The 22,133-nt window shown below is 31.4% G+C and overlaps 1 protein-coding gene across 1 annotated transcript in view; it reads left to right on the top strand.

The window, feature by feature from the left end:
* The window catches only part of LOC127701814 (GLIPR1-like protein 1), a 42,750-nt gene that overhangs the window by 2,808 nt on the left and 17,809 nt on the right, over window positions 1-22,133 (top strand). The window contains exons 4-5 of the mRNA XM_052205780.1: window positions 1,447-1,562; window positions 3,042-3,130. Of these exons, the coding sequence (XP_052061740.1) occupies window positions 1,447-1,562; window positions 3,042-3,123 (198 nt within the window). The 3' untranslated portion in view covers window positions 3,124-3,130. The remainder of the gene's footprint in view (window positions 1-1,446; window positions 1,563-3,041; window positions 3,131-22,133) is intronic.

Raw genomic sequence — 22,133 nt, 5'->3', positions numbered from 1 at the left:
TAACTTTTAAGTAGCTGATATATATTGCCTGTTACGAGACACTCAGGATTTGCTGCTCCGTTTCTTTAAAAGTATCTAAAAGTAACAGGACATTCGCCGAATCATTTATTTTTCAGACACAACCTTAGAAGATTAATAAACAGCATAACACCCCATCAACAAAATAAATTCACACAAAAACATCAACATTGCCCCTTAACATTTGTGGTTAAATAATCACAAAATGACTTTGAATTACAAGGTCTGTAGTCTGTATTTGCTTTTTGAGATTGTCAGTGTATCATCAGGTTAATAGGATAATTAAGTAAATATATATCTATTGTATATATAATTTAAGAATAAAAAACACAAAACATCACATTGTTAATAGAATATTGTTTCTGTTAGCGCTTTCACCGCATATCTTACGATTCATTTGACAGAATTAATTGACGTCGTTAATAGTAACGACATGTGACGTTACTAAATAGTAACGTCTTGCTGTAGTCATCATATAAAATACGGATTAATATTTACGGACCGAAGTTCACTTCCTAATCAAGGATGGATTGTACAGTTGAATAAAGTAGTGTTCCTTTGCATCATGCGGAATTTTATCTTCAGTCCACATCTTGAAAAAAGGAGATATTTTAAATTTTCTTTTTCCGGATTTATCAAAATGTTCCGAACATGGCGAATTCCTAATTGACGGGTCCTTTATTTGCTGTTTGTGGACTCTGACTTTATCAACTAGTCTATTGGTTTAACCTATGTAGTTTGCAATTACATTACAAGCGGTACATGTTGCACAATAAATAATATTTTCCGATTTGCAGTTCATACAGTCCATAAAACCAGGTTTAATCCACCATTTTCTACACAAGGAAATGCCTGTACTAAGTCAGGAATATTACAACACTAGTTGTTTTCCATTCGTTTGATGTGTTTGAGCTTTTGATTTTGCCATTTGATAAGGGACTTTCCGTTTTGAATTTTCCTTGGAGTTCGGTATTTTTGTTATTTTACTTTTTAAATTCGGTTTGATGACTGTGCCTGTTTTACTTTGGCCCACTTCTATCACATCGCACGTCCCACATCTGAGATCACCGCAATTTTTCACCTCTACTTCATTCTGCGTACTTAATTTTGCTCGTGTAAGAAGTTTCTTTAGATTTGATAATTATAATTATGATTTTAATTTCAAGACATGTTTAATGAGAGTGTTCCAATTGGCAATTTATGTCATTTTTTGAGGCACTGCTTATCAATAGCTTATTAATGTCGTCTCGCCTCAAATGGTCAGATATATATATTTGTCACAGAACGTAAAACAAGCATAATAAGTCTGTTCTAAACTTTAAAATATCTATGTATTAGCCATCTGTTGCGTTTCTTGTATCTATTATTTCTTTCTACTATGTTTCGCTAATTGAATCTTTCAACCTCTTTGTAATATTTCGTTAACAGCTTGTCTGGGCTGACAGTACCAAGCTTGGTTGTGCCGTAGGAAGTTGTCCTACTATGACTAATTTACCCTCTTACTTCAAGAATGTCAAATTCGTAGTATGCAACTATGGACCAGGGTGAGTTTTACATTCTATTTAGATAACAATATACATAGATATATAATTAGAATTCTTTACATAGCATTCAGTATTTCATGCCTATTTTCATGTGTGAAATAACCGGAGGTATATATGCATAACACAACAGCATCAACATTAGCTCTAAAAATGTTTATATCTTACCAATGCCATACCAATGACCTCATAAGCATAAACTGGTACCCATACCAAGACCTGCTTATTGAGTCCCACTATAGCAATGCATGAACGTTATTGACATTCATTAGGACTGAGAATGTGTACATGTCAAACGTCAAAAGTTAGTATGACATGATATGGAATCTGAAATAAGTTCTAGAGTCATATCAAAATGTCATTACCCACAAACATATACCATATTTCATTGTATATGCCTACGTAAAAGTCTTCATTTCTTTTAAATCAAATGCTTTGAATGTAGTTGTTGTGAATAGAAATTAAATGAAAGAGATCATGGAGCTCCATTCTGAATATCTATCCTGATATCATGACCCTCTGTCAACGTTCTGGCTGATGCGGTATCATATTGGAACTGACATGGAAATCGATCTTTAATACTACAAGTTTTGTAACTTATATAATATAACACCAGTTTAACCTACTAAAAAGGTACGGAGTGCTTCGAGGTATCATAAAATAAGGCAGCTTGAAGCAATGATTGCTGATTGGTCTTGAATACCCTTACTGTAATTCAATATCTTCTCATATCCGGAAAATGTTCCAAATTCTAGATCTAATTCTAGCCTGTCGAAATTAGGCCATATTATACGTCAAACAATCAGAACTGATATTGTTGAGTAATCATTTCAGGATGGCGTGAATATCAAGTGAAACTAATAGCTTCGGCACCGTGATGCGACGCAATAGAATTCCGCCATGGTAAGGATTTACTGTTCCTGCAATCAGAAACAGACAAAAGAGATTCATAGAAAGAAAACATCATCAAAATACAACTTATAAAATATTAACTGTTTTCTGTTTTAAGAAATTTTAAGGGCAACTAAAATTCCGGATTTGTATTGGAATTAAAAAAACCAATACATTTCATTTCTAAGGGGGATAAGCATTTTATTTGATTGAAAGTATCATGGCAACACATTTACAAAATGAATAAATCAAATGATATGCATTGTATACATGTCCCTGTATTATTTCCATCGACGAGAGGGCATTTAAAGATTTTTTTTTAATTGATGTGTAACAATATACGTAGAAGTCTTAATAAACGCATATGCATATCATAGGATAGAGAATGGAAACGGGGAATGTGTCAAAGAGACAACAACCCGACCAAAGAGCAGAAAATAGCACAATACTACCAATGGGTCTTCAACGCAGCGAGAAAATCATGCACCCGGAGGCGGGCTTCAGGTTGGATATTGGTTTTCCTTGATCGAATTCTGAATCATGTTGAAAATGTGTTTAAAATGGCGTTAAAACATTCCCTTAATTTTGCAGTGGTAATTACAATGGGAGGAAACCTTATGAAGAAGGCACAGCCAGCAATGACAATGGATCAGCGGGATCAACCGGCTGTTAATAAAAAGGTAAATTGAGCTTTCGTGTCCTGCACTAGTAGCAAGATTTAAGTCTGAAACGGTCATTTTGGTCTGATCAAGTCTTAATCGCCTTGATTTACTGCTAGGGAAAAACGTTAAGACCGGTTTAGACTTTCAGACTCTGTTCCGATATATCGTGTTCAGTCAGATCAGTCGGGTCAAGATAAACAAGACAGATTCTTCTAGCGTTCAAATAAGACTTGATTAGATCACGTTCAGATAAAATAAGACCAAAGGTAAAAAATCTGTTTAGTTGCTGTAAGATCGTGTTCAGTCGTGTTAAGATTTTAAATATTTTAAATAAAACGAGCGACACTTTATCTGTGTTTGTCAGGGGTTACTCCCCTTTATGAATAAAATCGGCATAGCTAGGAGGATATTCTTTTGTGGTCTTTTAATGTAATACTGTATATCTATTTCATTAAATAACGTATGCAAACGTACAATTCATTTTTTCCCGATAGAATTTTTAACATTTAATTGGTTATATAAGAAAAGATTAATTGTCTTAACCGGGAAATGTGTTAGTCATTAAAACTTTGCAGTCGTGCTTTCTGACATAAAGTAGTCCTGTATTTATTCATTCCGCCCGTAAAGATATAATGATAAGTAATATATCCCAAAGATGTTCTGAAATTTTCTTAAACATTTTTTGTTTCTAATGTAAAATAATAGTTCTGATCCATATAAAATTTGTCAAGAAAAATATATTCTAAGTATCTAATTTACTTTAAATTTTTAAATATTATATAGATGACAGTTGCTTGGTGAAAGTTATTTACATTTCAATAAACGGATTATCTAAGCAGTCAACTGAAACGGGTTGTCATAAACTATCTAAATAATTACCCATGCAACGCTTATGATGTTTTATCTATGGACGTAAAATGAATAAAGTTCCATGTTTTATCTTATATAAGGATTTACCGGGTAAAATTATTACATTGACAAATAAAACATTATTTTTTCAAAAAAAATGCAACAAGAATAAAGAATATTTAAAGAATTTAGTTGACAGTTTATATTTACCATTAGGTACCTATAAAGACCGATTTCGATACCTCTCTTGATTTTTTTTTATCATCAAGTTTTTTTTAGCAAGAACTAATACAAGAATAGATCATATAGAAAAATATCAAACAACGATTGATAAAATCTTGTGTACGGTTTATATTTCTGTTTCGTATCAGATTTTTTTTATAACACCAGCGTTACTTCTCATTTAAAAAACAGTGAGATGCTTACTTGCTTTTTTCGAAATTGACCAAAAAGCTATAGAATAACGTAGCGAAATGACTGTACTTATAGATTATACCTTTGTTTTTCCATTTTGAATTGTTTTACACTAGTCATTTTGGGGACCCTTATAGCTTGCTGTTCGGTGTGAGCCAAAGCTCCGTGTTGAGGCCGTATTTTTAATCTATAATTGTTTTATACTTTGTAACTTGGATGGAGATGATTATTTGGCACACATACCACATCTTCTTATTTATATTAACCGGGAGCAGTTTATAATATTTTCATTTCGATAAAAAGAAATATGCAATTCAGTAAATCAAATCGATTTGTACCATATTGTTACATTCAAAAGTCTTTAACTGAAGTAAATGATTGATAGAAATACATTATTTGTATTGCATCGCTCCTAAAATAATGTCCAGTGTCAAATATTACACATCGATGATCACTTAGATGTTCAACTGATTCAACCAAAAATTAAACTTAGGACTAGGATCAAATGCAATTCATTACGTTACAATTGTATCCAATATTAATATTGTTATAACATTCAGTCGAGGAAAAGACACATGTGACATTGATATGCATTGGTTTGTTCTAGCCTGATACGGCGAGCGCGTGTCGACAAAAAAGGTCATGTTAACAAGAGAACAATTGTTGTGAATCAGAGCCAAATTGACCTTTGTTCCAACTTTACTCATAAATAATGCGTGCTTGTGGACAAAAGGTCACAGACGAAAGGTCACAATTCAGTTTCTGAGACTATTTTCTTTGAAAAAGAGAAACTACTTATTTAAAAAAATATATTTTGTATGTATCTTGAACTATTGTATATATAAACCAACTCTGTAAACAAATGTATTAAATGAACAAATAATTGTTTAGTAAACAAACTATCAAAGTGGATTGGTACCTAAACAGCTTCATGGTGCTAAGAAATATTATATCATTTGCATGATTAAAATTTAATAAATCTTCATTTACCAAGGCTAATGAACAATTTCATAAACTGTAAAAAGAATATATGTAATACAAAGTAATTTTTCAAGATATTTCTCTTACATACTTAAACAATTGTCACTTCCTGTCCTGTGACTTTTTGTCCTGTGACTTTTCACTGTTCGCTTACTGTTAAGAATAGGACCTCCCTTACCCAGGACCTCCCTTACTAATGGAGAGAAAGCTGTCGGGACTACCAATCCTAAGTGTTAGAGAGAATAAAAAGTACATCAGTCATTCTCAATTTTATGTTTTGCGTAAAACAAAACGGTTTTAAATGTTGAATTTAAGGAATGCTCGGATTTAAAAAAATAAATCTTTTTCGTTGAAATCATCCTGAATATTATGTAATATTGTACGCTGAACATTCAACGATCATGGCCAAGCATGTGTTCTTCAAAATGCAATCTGTAGAAGAAAAAAACACGGTTTTAAATCATGTACATTGGAAATCAAGAATCGTGTGTCGTGTTCGACCTATAATCCTTTATTAAATAGTCGAAATTGACTATTAATATATAGTTTTGTTTTGCACCTACGTAACTCTATATATATGCATGTTTTTGCCACTTTGCTTGGAAAAAATTATCATATATCTTAATTCTCTTTCAATAACATTTCCTTATTCAATTTGCTACTCGTCTACCAAAAAAAAAAAATAGATATTGTTTCATTTTTGCCATTTTGGTTATAATAAGTTCTTGGTAGATGTATGTCCTTTATGATCTCTCAGGTAAATATCAAAAATGAGTCCTGAGTTTTGACGGTTGTGAATTAAGGATTAGTTACTTTATGGAACACTTATTTCCTTGGATGGTAGTACAAACTTGTATTTTATCCTTTAAAGTTAGTATGCCTGTTTAATAATTTACAGTTTTAAGGAGAATTCTTCGTCTTTTGCAAATAGATGAAGAATAAAATGAAAATTTGCTTTCGATTGCATTCAGGCAGAGAGAAATATGTTTTGTTATATTTCAGACGAGTTTTAGTACGGATATTAAACTATAATTCTTAATCTCTTCCAATTTACAAATATAATTTGGTATTGTTTTTTCTGCAAATGGTAGATGAAACTTGTATGTTCTAACTTTTTCAGAGGTCTGTGAAATCTTGAAAATATGACGTTCCCCGAAATCACAAGTCGCTATATAGAATGCTTGTAAAATTCAGAAACTTGCAGTACGCTCATATTTAATACTTTTCTGTTAAAAAAGAAAGTGTAAAAATTAGAAGGCGAAAACGGGAAAAGGGGAGGGTTGTTACACGAACACTTTCTTCGCAATTTAATTCTAAACGAATAGTGATTATCTAACTCTTTGTTCAAATATCGAATACACAATCAAATCTCTAACTTATCCACGCTTGCAATAACCTTTTTATTGACAGGTTTCTGCTGGCATTTGATTGGACAACAGTTTAATGTAGGCGTGACAATCTATCACATTTATCCAATCAGCTGTCTTGTTAAACAAACCTGTGTGCGATGACCCACTGTCCACATAGTTTAGTTTAGAGAGTTTAGTTGTTTTTTTTATAATGAATTGATCATCAAAAGGACGTTGTTGCTATTGTTGGCCAGGGACTTTCTATACTAATGAAAAAGTCCATGTGTGTGCTTGTCAGATAGAAATAGACAACGCTTATATTTAAGAATAAAAAAAGTGATGAAAAAGAAATATTACTATGCATTGGATGGATATTAAGACCATGGAAGTACTATATTGAATATAGTACTTCCATGCTACGATTAATCAGTTCAGTTCAGTTCAGTTTCTTGTATATTCCTCCATTAATTGTGGAGCACTACCCATAGGGTATAATTGTAGCAACTATATACACCTTAGAACATAAGGAAACATTTAATTATGTACAGATGACTGAATTTAGGCAATAATAATTACTAAATAATTAATATTATAACTAATTCATAGGATTGTCATCATAAAATTTTAAAAATAATATTCATAATGTGCTGAAGTGTAAGAATAAGTTAAGTAAGAACTGGATATATTTACAAATAAGAATTTAGAATTTAAGTGGTCTTAAATTAAACTTTCTTATAATTGTTAGTTAAAGGTGCTATACGTACATCAGAATTTATAATGATAAGGTTATTTTATAAGACTTATGTAAAAGGGTTGGGGTTTAGAACGATTCATCATATATACATGTTTTCCTTCACAGTTTAAAGTTACCTTATTTCGGATCTTATCATTATTCTTTAAAGGTAACTGGATATTTTAAAACTTTGCAAAAAAATTTATTTAATTTAGGTCCTAATACGTCATAAAATAGTAAGATGGTAAAGTAGGGAACTATTTTATTTTCAAAAAGTTTACTTATACTGTACTTGTGTTCAAGTTTTTTTTTTCCTTTTTGTCCTCTGAGTATATGCATGGCTTGGGTGAAAGAAAAGCAATTGATCTATACTCATGCAAATAATCCTTTCAATTATGAATTCTTATAAAATGAACAAGTAATAGCTTTTCTAAAAAGCAAGCCGTCTCATAGCTGATGAAAGTGGAAAATGTTTTCTCTTTGTAGTTCAATTCGTTTAAAATTGTATGTAAATTGTAGTAGATAACAAAAATTATAAAAGGCTTATACCTTTTTTTAGATTTACCAATTTTTTTTGGGGGAAAGTATTAAAACTGGAAATTGGGGTAATGTCTTTTTATCGATTATTTTTTTTCAAACAGATATCGGAGTTGTTCGTTGGCTTTTTCTTTGGTTGTTTGCTTGTTTATTTGTGTTAGAAAAGTATGGCCGCTTCCACCTGAAAGTTTTTCGTTCATAATAGGCATCGAAAAGTGTAGAGAGCAGGCATGGGGTAATGCAAATTTGTAATTGTAATGCATGGTAATGCATTACATTTTTCCAAGTAATTGCATGTAATGTGTAATGCAGCAATTTGTGCATTACATGTAATTGTAATATAATGCATTACTTTAGCAAAAAGTTGTGTAATTTCATGCATTACATGGCATTACATGTCATTACTTTTTTCACATACTACATCTTTAACATATTGTTGGAGTTTTAACTAATCAAATTTAAGATTTTTTGATTAATTAAGAATATGTTAATTTTAATTAAGGTCTATGTTTATTTTATAATTAGGGAAGTAATTCACAGTAATTAAATATTTCGTTTAAAATTTAAAGAAAAACAACAAAAAATATTTTTATAAAAGTAAAGTCAACATTAAGTTAAAATAATTAAAAATTGTAAAAGTCAAATTAAATAGACTTTTTACATGTATACTTATATTCAATTCATGGAACAGTTACTGCATATGCTATAATCTTTTGTGAAATGTAGTTGTTTTTCAAAATGTTTAATTTTTCTATTCACTAATAAAATTTTCAAATGTAATGTGTAATTCAAGGCATTACTTTGCAAAAGTAATTGTAATATAATGCATTACTTTGATAAATGCATGTAATTGTAATTGTAATATAATGCATGGTTTGGTCAAAGTAATTGTAATATAATGCATTACATTGCAATGTAATTCGCCCCATGCCTGATAGAGAGTGAAACGTAGTAAAATTTAAACATATAAGAAAATGATCCTTAAAATGTAAAGCTTCACATATATGTATGGTTATTTTTGTTGTCGATGAAGATTTTGTCTATTCATTGAAGTTGGACTGCAATGTGGAATGCCCCACGCCTCTTTTTCTATATTTGAATAATGAGTATCCTTAACAATTAAATGTTTCTTTTTTCAGATTATTTGGTTTTATTGGACTTCTTGATTTTATTTTTTGATGAAAAATACTCAGAGTCGTGAGACGGGTAATTTGTTATATAAGACCTATTGTAAGCGCCTGAAAACAAAGTAGTTTCGCCGCCATTTTTTTTCAAATCATAATAGACGTCGTTGGTTATAAAGAAGGTGATAAGTTCTGCAAAGCTACTTTAAGTTCACTATGAGGCCATCAACATAAGAGAATCAACAAATTTGACCAAAACTTAATCAAGCATACAGCTTGATACTGTATCTTTTGTTATTGTTTTACTTGTACATATCTTCATATTTATTTACTATACCATTTAATGTTGGGTGACGAATAAGGCCCTTATCATACTTACCCTTAAAAGCTTGACATACTGGATTGACATAATCTTTTGTGGGAGACCGTTCGTATGTTGACATATAAATGTCTTTTTGTTTTATGATCATAGTATATGTATGTTTATACTTGTTTTTACAATTCTTGTAAGAAACATACAATTAAGAATAATCTTTTAAAGTGCCAACAGTATTTTCGTCTTTTAAATTTATAATTTTCTTTTATTTCTCTTTCTCTCATTTAGCATGTCTAGTATAAATAGTCAATAAACCTCAAAACAAACATTAGAAGTTTGTTCCTGACCCTGCTCATAGTTCCAAGTAATATCTGAATTATTTTTTGCTATTAAGATTATTTTTTGTAACAAAAAAAATTTTCCGGCGTGACATTTGTTCCGCTGGAACTTATTTCATAGGAAATATGTTCCACCGGAATTTATATCACAGAAAATTTTTACCCGGAATATATATTTTAAGAAAATATGTTCCAGCACTGTAAAATTTGTTCCGGAACTAATTTTTTTACTAAATGTTAAATAAGTTCCGGGTGTTATAGATTAACATGATGCATTAACTTTATATCAAGCAAAACATTCTATAGTTGTACCTGACAAGTTTAATATTCAACATTGAAGTCTTTAAACAACACGACAACGTTCAAAATAAGGTAAATCTTTGAGAAATTCAAATTAAGTCAGCATATATATTGTACGTAGATAATATGATTAAAAAACAAATGCACAACTATTATTAACAACTGCGATAAATATTTAAAACACACTATTTCATTTTTTGTCTCACCTTGACGGAGTCAAAAAGCGAGACATAGGTATGCTGTTTCCGGCGTCGGCGGCGGCGGCGTCGTCAACAATGTATTAGTTTGTGATTAGGTCTAGTTTATGGCGAACCACAAGTGGTAGGTCAATCATATTTGGTATGCAGTTGTATTAGCATTGGCACATCTCATTTCCATGGAGATTATTTGGCCCTGTCCCCTCAGTCATGGTCTATTGACTTTGAAACTTTTGCTTACTTTACATGTATTAGTTTGTGATTAGGTCAGTTTATGGGGAACCACTAGTGGTAGGTCAATGATATTTGGTATGCAGTTGTATAAGCATTGGCATATCTTATTTCCATGGAGATTATTTGGCTCCCTTAGTCATGGTCTATTGACTTTGAGAATTTTGCTAAGTTAACATGTATTAGTTTGTGATTAGGTCAGTTCAAGGGGAACCATTTAGGGTAGGCAAATGTTAATTGGTATTCAGTTGTATAAGCATTAGCACATCTCATTACCATGGAAAATATTTGGCCCCGCCCCCTCAGTCATTGTCTATCGACTAAGAAACTTTTGCTTAGTTTACATGTATTAGTTTGTGATTAGATCAGTTTAAGATGAACTGCTAATGTTAAGTAAACGATATTTGGTATGCAAATTTATTGGCATTTGCAAATATCGTTTCCATGGATATTATATAGCCTCACCCCCTCTTCATGGTTCATTGACTTTGAAACTTTTACATAGTTTATAAGTTAATGTTTGTGTTTAGGTTTGTTTAAAGGGAACGACTTATAATAATTCAATGGTATTTGGTATGCAGTTGTATTAGCTTTGGCACATCTCATTTACATGGAAATTGTTTAGCCATGTACCTCAGTCATGGTTCATTGACTTTGAATATTTGCATAACTTATGAAACATGTTAAAGTATTGCTATTTTAATTTCAACATTTGCATAATCAAAATTACAAAAGGATGAGACATATTTCTGTGATAACAGTTTATCTACAAATTCTGATATGAAGTAACATATGTTGAATTGCAATATTCATAAATAAATGATTGATCTATAAAAAATTTCTGACGGATTTTTCTTATTCTTCGCTTATCTGCCTCATTAAATTATTGTCATTTGGATATTTTTGTATGCATAATGTAATTAAAGATTTTGCTATACTCCACAGAATCCATATTGGATGTTTACACCTTTTATTTATTACATTATCAATATAATACATGTTTTTATAATGAACTTGAATTATAACTTTAAGCTCACTGATAACAATGCTCAGTATAAAAGATAACTTGTATAACCAGTGGAACATATTTCACAGACAAGGAACTTATTTCACCAGGTAAGGAACAAATCTCACAAACCTGGAACTTATTTCACTAGGTAAGGAACAAATTTCACAAACCCAGAACTTATTTCACCAGGTAAATTGTGGAACTTATTTTATAGAGATGGAACAAATCATATAGAAATTATCTGTGAAAAAAGTTCTCCCAGAATATATTTCCTGTGATATTTGTTCCACTGGAACTTTTTTCACAGGAACTAATTTTGGCTCACATATTCACAACTATTCTATATATTATAGTTAGACTTGGGAGGATAAAAAACTTTAAAATGTTGTAATGACATGTCCATTGAAGAAGACCGTAGATTGAACTTTAGAAGTAAATTGTCACGTTTTGTTTGTTGCTTAATTGGGTTGCTGTCTAAATTAATTATGTATACTTCACATCTCCTTTAAAATCATTCATAGAAATTAAACATTGCTTAAAATATGTTAGCATACATCGTCTGAGAGTAGTTTTTTGCTCTTCTTATATTCCCTTTTAGATATATTTTTAGTCTTCTGTTCTTCAACCTCTGCTATATCTTGCTAGGAAGAGCTAGCTAGGTAGATCTAGACAACATCCAACTCAGCCAAACGATCTTGGGGTGTGTGTGGGGGCACTTATTATGTAATGAGTGGAATGGATGAGTCGCTGGGATAGGTCACTGTTTGAAGCTTCATGAAATTGCATGAGGTCGAGAAATTTAGGTGAAATATAAGACAAGGTTGATGATTGAATCTGAAACTAATCAGATGTCGATATTTTTTTACAGATGCAATTAAAATCACCAGAGATTGTGTATATATGTCTCTAAAATCACTTTCGTAAATGTTTAAGATATTTGTCAAATCTATTTACTAGTATCTCCCCATGAAATAACGTAACAATGATAGCTATGTCATGGCAGGTATATATACGTATTGTAAAAAATATATGATAGCTAGGGTAACTGCATGTATGTTCTTTTATCATTCAATATATATAGTCAAATGCGTTTTGTTAAAATATACTTTTTCACTCATTTGGTCTTTTGGAAAATGTTGTTTGTGCTGTATTTAGACCCCTCTACCAAGAAATTTGTTTTGCATGCACACGTATAAGAATTGCGGTTTTTATCCAACGCAATCATGGGTTTGAACGTTGTTTTCAATTTAGACTTGTTTATATTTTTTCGTTTGGGCTTGTATTATATTTGCCTTCGGACTTATATGATCCGTTCATCCTATTTTGACTCTTTCAAAATTCAAGAGTCTATCCTAAATTGAGGTAAATTATATGGCCTTCCAAATACCGTTTCGATTCCTAACATCACTGAAGAGACATTAATTGTCGAAATCCGGATATGGTGTACAAATGTTTGCACCTCATGTTTGCGGTATACCATCTTTTCCGCAAGTTTATTGTTTTCTGTTTGGTAATAAATTAATGATAAGATCTAATTGTTACATCTTGTGATCCGTTTATTTGTCAATCGCCAATAGCAGTCAGCAGGGTTTAAGAACATCAGTTGTTCGACCTGCTAGTCAAATGCGTTTTGTTAAAATATACTTTTTCACTCATTTGGTCTTTTGGAAAATGTTGTTTGTGCTGTATTTAGACCCCTCTACCAAGAAATTTGTTTTGCATGCACACGTATAAAAATTGCGGTTTTTATCCAACGCAATCATAGGTTTGAACGTTGTTTTCAATTTAGACTTGTTCATATATATATATATATATATATATATATATATATAAAGGGTGGGGTATTGGATGTCTCAGCTGCTCACCTCTGCCATAGAAAGGTCGAAGTGCCGCCGCCGCCGCCCCCGCCCCCTGAGATAAAAATTCTTGTGTAAATTAATATTAATCGAACAGAAATTATTTGATATCTCCGTTTTAAAATGTTTGTGGTGCCTTGTGGCCGAGTGGTCTAAGTAGTTACTACTGTAATCACTAGCCAGTCAACACTGAGGTTGTGAGTTCGAACCCCGCTCGTGCAGGTGCACTCGACTCCAATCTTAATTGACTAGGATTGTCAGTTTTCCTATCGAAGGTCGGTGGTTTTCTCCCGGCGCTCCGGCTTCCTCCACCAATAAAAACTGACCGCCACGAAATAGCCCAAAAGCGGTGCTTCAAAGTGGCGTTAAAACACCAAAAATCAAATCAAATCAAATCTTACTGAGTATAAATAAATATAACCTAAGAAAAAGGCATTTTCCTAAAAGTTTTCTTATGTTTTCACGTATAAAATGTACGTAACATGAAATAATCACGTGTGTGTTTACAAATCTTCAGGAGATTTGGCTATTTATAGATAAGTGTTACCTGTGTACCGATATGCATGATTGGTAACCAGGCAAATCTATTTACTAAAATAAAGAGTTCAGATCCGACACTCTACGGGATTAAAAGACATTTACTAGGTTTGAATTGTCCCAACCAATGAACGAAATTTAATTATGACAGCGTAAGTAATATCTTCCAATTAGGTAGTAAGAAAGCCTTCAGCCCGCAGACTGTCCATCGTTCAACTCTTAATACCGTCTCCGAGGAGACGGTAATAAAAAGTAATCAAACAGAACTCAAACTATAGGAGATGTGGAATAAACTTCAATTTGACAGCAACCAAACGACAAAAACGCCATAGGTAAATCAGATATGTCTTTGAGTAAAAGCCAATTTCTATTGTTTCACTGTTTTTATTTCAACTAGCGCAATTAAACAATCACTTTTTCCAAATATATTTTTTCTAACAAAGCATCAAAGAAAAGATCAACAGCCCTTTTATCATTACTACTTAGCAACAAGGAAACATAATTTACCAGTTAAAGATTGGTTGGATCAATTTTCAAGGTGATCAGACATTACACAAGAAGAGCGCGTGCCCCGTAAAAATGTTAACTTGTATTTGTAGTATTTGTATTTTTATCCATCTGATGAGTTAAGCCTCTTTCAACTGATTTTTATAGTTCGTTCTTATGTTGTACTGTTACACCACTGTCCCAGGTTAAGGGGAGGGTTGGGATCCCGCTAACATGTTTAACTCCACATTCTTTATGTATGTGCCTGTCCCAAGTCAGGAGCCTGTAATTCAGTGGTTGTTGTTTGTTTATGTGTTACATATTTGTTTTTTGTTCATTTTTTGTACATAAATTAGGCCGTTAGTTTTCTCGTTTGAATTGTTTTACATTGTCATTTCGGTGCCTTTTATAGCTGACTGTGCGGTATGGACTTTGCTCATTGTTGAAGGCCGTACGGTGACCTATAGTTGTTAATTTCTGTGTCATTTGGTCTCTTGTGGAGAGTCGTATCATTGGCAATCATACCACATCTTCTTTTTTATGATAACTTTTAAATCTCTTAAGATTTTCGAACCAACTTTGAACATATTTTTTTACATTATAATAATCAATCTTAATTTACGATCTTGGTGCATATTTAACCTTTCCATTCATATCCTTAGTTCAGACGACATAGTACTATTGGCAGAAAGTGCTGATGATTTACAGAAACAGCTGGATTCTTTCAGTAAATACTGTAATATTTGGAAGCTTAAAGTTAACTAAAGTGATGATTTTTTCTAGAGGCAGAATGCCGTCAAATTTACATTTTTATATAGCTATAGACGGCACTGACATTGAAAATATTAAAAGAATTTAACTATTTGGGCATATTATTATCTAGAACTGGTAATACTAAAATAGCACAGAAACACCTAGCAGAAAAAGCCACACAAGCTATGTTTAAGGTGTTGAAATCAGGCCGCATACATTATCTTTCCACTCAGTGTCACTTAGATCTTTTCTATAAAGTTGTGAAACCCATACTTTTGTATGGATGTGAAATTTGGGGGCATGGTGATGTTGAAATTATAGAAAGAATCCATCAGAAATTCTGTAAACTTCTTTTGAAACTGAAAATTCCACACCTAGCTATATGGTATACGGAGAACTTGGTAGATATCCTTTAAATTAAAAATAGTATCTTATTGGTGTAAATTAGTATCTGCTAAAGAGACTAAGTTATCTTCTATCGCATATACACTATTAAAAACACTATTTACTGTTAATAATGTATGTACATTTTTTGTGAGTGAAGTTAAAAATATATTGGATGAATGTGGTTTTTCAAATATTTGGATTTCTCAATGTTTTGGTAATGATATATGATTAAAAAATGCACTAAAGTTGCGATTACAGGACCAATACAAACAGTTGTGGAATACACAATTTCAAGAGTCTACATAATCAGTAAATTATAGAATTTTTAAGTTCTAATTAAATTTTGAAAAAAAATATTTTGATATGTTGGATATGCACGAAAGTATTATTTTGTGTAGATATAGAACCACAAACTACAGACTCTCAATAGAGACAGGGAGGTGGAATAATGTTAATAGAAATGATAGAAAATGTCATCTTTGTAATATTGGTAGCATTGGAGACGAATTTCATTATCTGCTAGAATGTCCATTTTTTAACGACAGTAGAAAATTATACCTTGATAAGTACTATTTGGCTTATGTTAATACACTAAAGTTTAGAAAATTGATGAGCAAATTAAACAAAAATTCAGAGCTAAAAAGATTATGTAAGTTTACAAAGTGTATAAATAAACATGTGGGTCCTCCTAGCTAAAATGTATATTATTTGGAAACCACTGTATTGTATATATGTTTTGTAAATAGATGCATATTCATGTACATATTTTGCACTCTCTCTGTACCTATGTATCTGCAATGGTTATGGGAATAAAGATATTGGTATTGGTTTATATGAACTCGTCAAGCTTCGGTGGATTCAATCAACACTATGATAACTGGACACATTATACAAAAGTCGGCGCGTGCCATGTAAAATGTTTATAACTCTTTCATTTCTAAATACATTTACACCAAAATTTAAATATATGCTCTTTATTTACAACATTATCATACTGAATGACCTTGGTACTTATATGACTGTTCCATCATGGGCTTAGTGCAGTTTTCAGAGCTTAGTGCACCAAGGCGGCCTAGGTGGTGTTTAGACGTACCGGGTAAATCAGTCTTCAACAAGAAACAGGGGCGTGTTTTTTTGTTCTTCGGTAGTGAGCCAGAAGAGGTCCATTTCTGTTTTTTTGCATAGGGAAGATCTTCTGGCCCTCTTCCACCTCTTCGTTTTTGATAGGTAGTTTAAACGGCAGAGGCACATAACAAAGGGCGTGTTTTTTTGTTCTTCGGTAGTGAGCCAGAAGAGGTCTATTTCTGTTTTTTTGCATAGGGAAGATCTTCTGGATCTCTTCCACCTCTTCTTTTTTGATAGGTAGGGGCGTGTTTTATTGGTCTCTTCGGTACATCTCCAGAATGTCTTCTGGTGAAGAGTCCAAAAAAATGAATCTGGACCTCTTCTGGAGATATTCTATGGAAGATCAATAAAATAAAAATGCAATTTGCCGTCTAATATAGCAGGTTTTTGTTATGTTGGATGACATAAATTGAGTTTACTATTTTTTTTTTCAGAAAATTAAGATACGTCCAGTAGACATGACTGTAAAAGTGTTCTCTGTTCGTTACAATTTTCTTTATGCTTTCCTTTAACTCAATTTTGATAACTTGAACAAATCAGGCTTAACCCCCACTATTTGATTTTTAAGAATAATCTTAAACTGCACAAGAATTCGTCAATGTTTGTCTGGAATATGACTGATCAAAAAGGAAATCTTAGTCTTTCCATTTTTTTTTAAAAAAGTAACCGAACTGGATTTACAAGATATCAGAAAGTTCTAAAAATTCGTTTTTCTCCGGCGGTCCTTGAAGAAAATCTTCTGGTCCTAACTATTATTCCTAATGCAAAATTTCGATGGTCAAAACCTTCGGACTCAGTACCACTTTTCAATTTTTGTTTATTGTATATGGATCTATCACTACTGGACGAAAAAACAACTGTCCATACCAGTAACAGTCGTTCTACGACTGTCTTAGTCTGTGGAAGACTGAAGATGACTGTCAAAGAAACTGATACAGTTGATTAATGTCTGTCCCAACACTTTTATGGGTTGTGAAAATCAAAATATGTTATCAACAGTCATTTAAGGACTGTTGCAGTGGTCTACGGGGTTGTCACAGTCAAATACTATTTATTACAGTCTTTCCAAAAGTTGTGGCAGTTGTATAATGTTTGTCCCAACCTTTTAATAGTTGGGACAGTTGAAATTTGTTTGTGTCAACTTTTTAGACGTTGATGCAGTCAAAAAATGTTTGTTACAACGTTTTTAGAGTTGGGACAGTTGTAAAATGTTTGTTAAAACTTTTTAAAGGTTGTTACAGTCATAAAATGTTTATTACAAATTTTAAAAGGTTGCTACAGTCGTTAAATGTTTAAAACAAACATTTCATAGGTTGTTGCAGTCGACAAATATTTTAGCGTCACTGTAGCAACTCAGTGTATAAAAAAATTTTACGTTTAACCCGGCTCTCAAGATTTGATATAGTTGTGAAATAGCCCATAATTTATACTATTATCATCTATTGTGCGGTTGTTGACTTGTTTTGTTTTTTATTTATTTATTTTGCGATCGTTGTTTGTCTTTTGTCGTTTTCCGTTTATTGCCATAGCATTGTCCGTTCATTTTTGACATGTGCGTTTTACTTTCCTTTAGGTATCTTTACTTTTTATTTTATCTATTCAGATTCGTTCATAACTGGTTTTACACACCAGAAGCCTTCGTTTAAAAATGGAATTTTAATATTATTGCAGAAGATGCTAATGAATTCATTCAAATTTATATCTGAAAAAGTTTTGATAAATTCTGAGGAAAAGAAAATGTACCGTCGGTGTACCTGAAGTAAATTTAAAGAATATGACTAAGTTATCAATATTGTACAGCAAAATAAAACATTTTTAATTTGAATTACTCTCCACGAGGAATATTTTCCGATGATAAAAAAAATAATTAATTAAATCTGTCAAGTTTCTTTAAAAACGGAAAACAATTCTTCACCGTGGACGATTTACCCTCTTTATTTTCTTGTCGGCAAACTGGACCTGGAGGTCGGCAAACTATATTTTACACAGGAAACTACAGATGTTAGACCACATGTACAATATAAGCGGAGCTGGAAATTACAATCGGTGAGTAGAAATGAATAATATTTTAAAGCATGTCTATCGAATAATCATGGATCCAAGATTTTGAAGGGAAAATGTGCACATTTGTTCTTCCTACAGACCATGCAGACAGGCTATGAATCGACGATCTATATCACCACACTCGTGCATAGTTGCATGTTCCAAGGCAAAGTTAGGATTTGGGCTTGGAAAAGTTGTGCATCATTGAAATTCATGTTTGACACCATTCCCCCTCCCCCTTTTATCATGTGTATGTCATTTAATCCCTTATTTACTTTGCATACATCACCCCAAGGGTGACAAGGTCAAGGGAATAAAAAAAGGTTACTCTTGATCTTCATCGTCTTACTGTTAAACTCTAACATGTGGGGCATTGGTTAATTTTTGTTGTGCGGGATGACCTTTTACAGGACCTATACATCATGTACATATTGTATGTTAATGTATTGTTAACTCTGGTCTTAAATTTGCATGAAATACTTGTCACTGGACTTCTTATAACCAACAACCAACCAATCTTTACATGTACATATCCATATAATTGTGTTACTAATGCTGGATTACAAGTATTTCCATGATTTCCCTGGTTTTGCTTTATCACCTGATAGTTTTCGTTCTATTAAGAATGCATTGTGACGTCACAATTTCCATTGAAAAAACATGCATAGTACAAATTAATATGACGGTGTATGAAAACATATGATCTGACCATAAAATTTTATGAAAAGTATTAATTTTAGTGACTTATTTAGCAAGTATGCATTTTCATTCAATTTTTAAATAATTCCCAAATCATGGACAACAAAACATGAATATTTTTGATAATATAAGGCATTGAAAGTGAATATGTATTAGCATTGATTAGATGGTTCAAAATAACATTAATCATCAAAATAAAACAATATTATTAAATTAATGTTCCTGAAACCATGCACAGATTCAAAACAGTTGCCATTTCAACACAGTTGATTAAACAAAATGTGCTAATTCAATTAGTAATTCTTTCATCATGTACTTAAAGATTCATGTTGAACAAGGGTTGTGGAGGTTGTTGCATCTTTTCTCAAAATGAATAATTACAATGAATAAAATATTTATAAATATGTCATCATGTTAATTGCTACATGTACATGATTTTAAGTTAAAAAGAAATAAAAAACATATTAAAAGAGCAAAGTGAGCATCATAATTATATTCTTTTTAGATTTAACATAGAATATTAAATCACTATAAATTTGTAAATACTTTGAACCTAAACTATATATTTTCATGTGAAATTTTTATATAAATTGTGCCCTCTGGTTAGTCAAAATTCATTTATGCCATAAATGTTATCTAGTAGTAACATTCAATGGTCTTTTTATTTATTCCACCATTAAAATGATTAAAGGACTTTCTATTCATGAGTCAAATTTGTGTGTTAAATTGTGTTTTGGTTACTTTATTGTTGCCTTACTGTTGGGTTGATGCATCATTGATATATAATTATATCCCACATCTCCTTTCATCATGTGCATTCACATCTGACTGCAGATTTTTTGCCTTTTCTACATAATTATTTTATGTTTAACATTCAATATGTGGGGAAAACATAACAAAAATATCTATCTGTAAGCATATTTTTTTTTTATCTAAACATGGTATAAACTTTTTTAAAGTATTTTATGAAGCTCAAAATATTTTTATAGATATTGTAGTATCAAGTAAGTTGTCATAAAATTTACTGTGTTAACTGCATTGTATGTCCAATAATTTAGTTTAAAAATACCTTTTATTCAAATTCAAAATAAATTATTAAAATTTATGTATTTACTGAACATGAATTCATGACCATGCAAATGTGACATTAAAATAGGTAATAATCAGGATGTTAACACTGGATAGGTAATAATCAGGAATTCTTATATACATGTTATAGCTAATATACAGATTAAGACACACAATAGTTTATTGCCTTGGGGAGGAATTTTAAACTGTCATGGGTATATATTGAAGATGATTTTATAATGATGTTCACAAATTATAATTGTCCTCTTCAAAATTTTGATAAATATTTCAAAATAAATTGTAATTTAAGAAAAATATGAATCAGCAGGATATAATATTATTTTGGATACAAAAAATGCATATTTTAAAAGTTATCTGAGTATTGATTTATCAAAATAAAATTGGGTAAATAACTAAAATAAAATAAAGAAAGTGTTGTCTGAGCTGCAAAGCATTATTTAATACAAGCTGTAATAAGGAAAAAGTATACAGGGTAACACAAAAGATGTAAAATTAAACTCAAGGATTTAAAACATTAACCAGTCAGGGGACTTTTTGAAATAAGTGATTTTTAAGTCACTTATTTAAGTAGCAAATTGGAAGTTTTGTCACAAATTGTGATTTTGTAGTTTTACCAAAATTTTAAACACGTAGGTTTACATAATATCTTTTCATTAGTAAAATTGAAAAAAAATGAACTTTTTGCTTCTTTTAAGCAGCAAGGTTTATGCCTTTGATGCAATCATTTAGCTGCAAATTCTATTTTAGTTGAAAAAATGCTATAAAAATGGCTTTACATAATGAACTGATACTTTCTTAACAGATTTTTCTCAGCAGTGCCACTGTGGGAGTATTTGCCCTGTAAAATTCAAGGTTTCATCTTATAGATTATGTAAAAAATTCTACTGTTCACGATAAAAATTTCACTGTTCGGGGTGTTGAAATTAGTGGGGGTTATTAAAATAATGATACTTATTAAAAGAAATGATTTTTTGGAAGGAAATTGAGGTATGATACTTAAACAAGTGATTTTTATGTCATTATCCTAGATTTAGTACAAGGTCATCACCTGACATGACCGGGTCATCCTATCAACACAGATGTTGGTTTTGATAAATTTAGCAACATAATTAGCCCCTGGATCAATAGTATTCTATATTTAAAGCTACAATAAAATTAAATCACTTAGGCTAGTGATTAATTTGTACTACATGTACTTAAATAGGTGATTATTAAAGAAAAACAACTCTTACTTCCAACCTTTATGGTCATAATGTTACTTGAATCAGTGATTTAGAAAAGCGCTCATTTAAGTAAGTCCCCTGACTGTTAACAGCCTTGGAACAGTATATATATCATCCTGATTAACCTTAGGACAAAGATTCTACATTTACATCACAAAGGTTTATTCATTATATGCACTTGACAAAGGGAAAGTCAATAGCATCTATATAGTAACAGTGCATTTATTTATTTAATTATTTTTTTCATTCTTTAAACTTTTCTCTGTAGTATCAATTTATTTCATATTAACATGAACAAAAGCAATAACCTGTTGTGTTTTAGAGAGGAATAACTATGTCCATGATGTCTGACTTTAAAGAATTGATGAAATAAAGTATGGTGTGAGCCTCAATAAGACAGTAACCCTTCAATGAAAGTACACAGTCACACATAAAAAATCATTAA

The sequence above is a fragment of the Mytilus californianus genome, unplaced genomic scaffold, assembly GCF_021869535.1.
Source record: "Mytilus californianus isolate M0D057914Y unplaced genomic scaffold, xbMytCali1.0.p SCAF_5, whole genome shotgun sequence".
Classification (NCBI taxonomy): Eukaryota; Metazoa; Mollusca; class Bivalvia; order Mytilida; family Mytilidae; genus Mytilus; species Mytilus californianus.
Note: the sequence above shows the minus strand (reverse complement) of the source record. Positions and strands in the feature narration are given on the sequence as shown.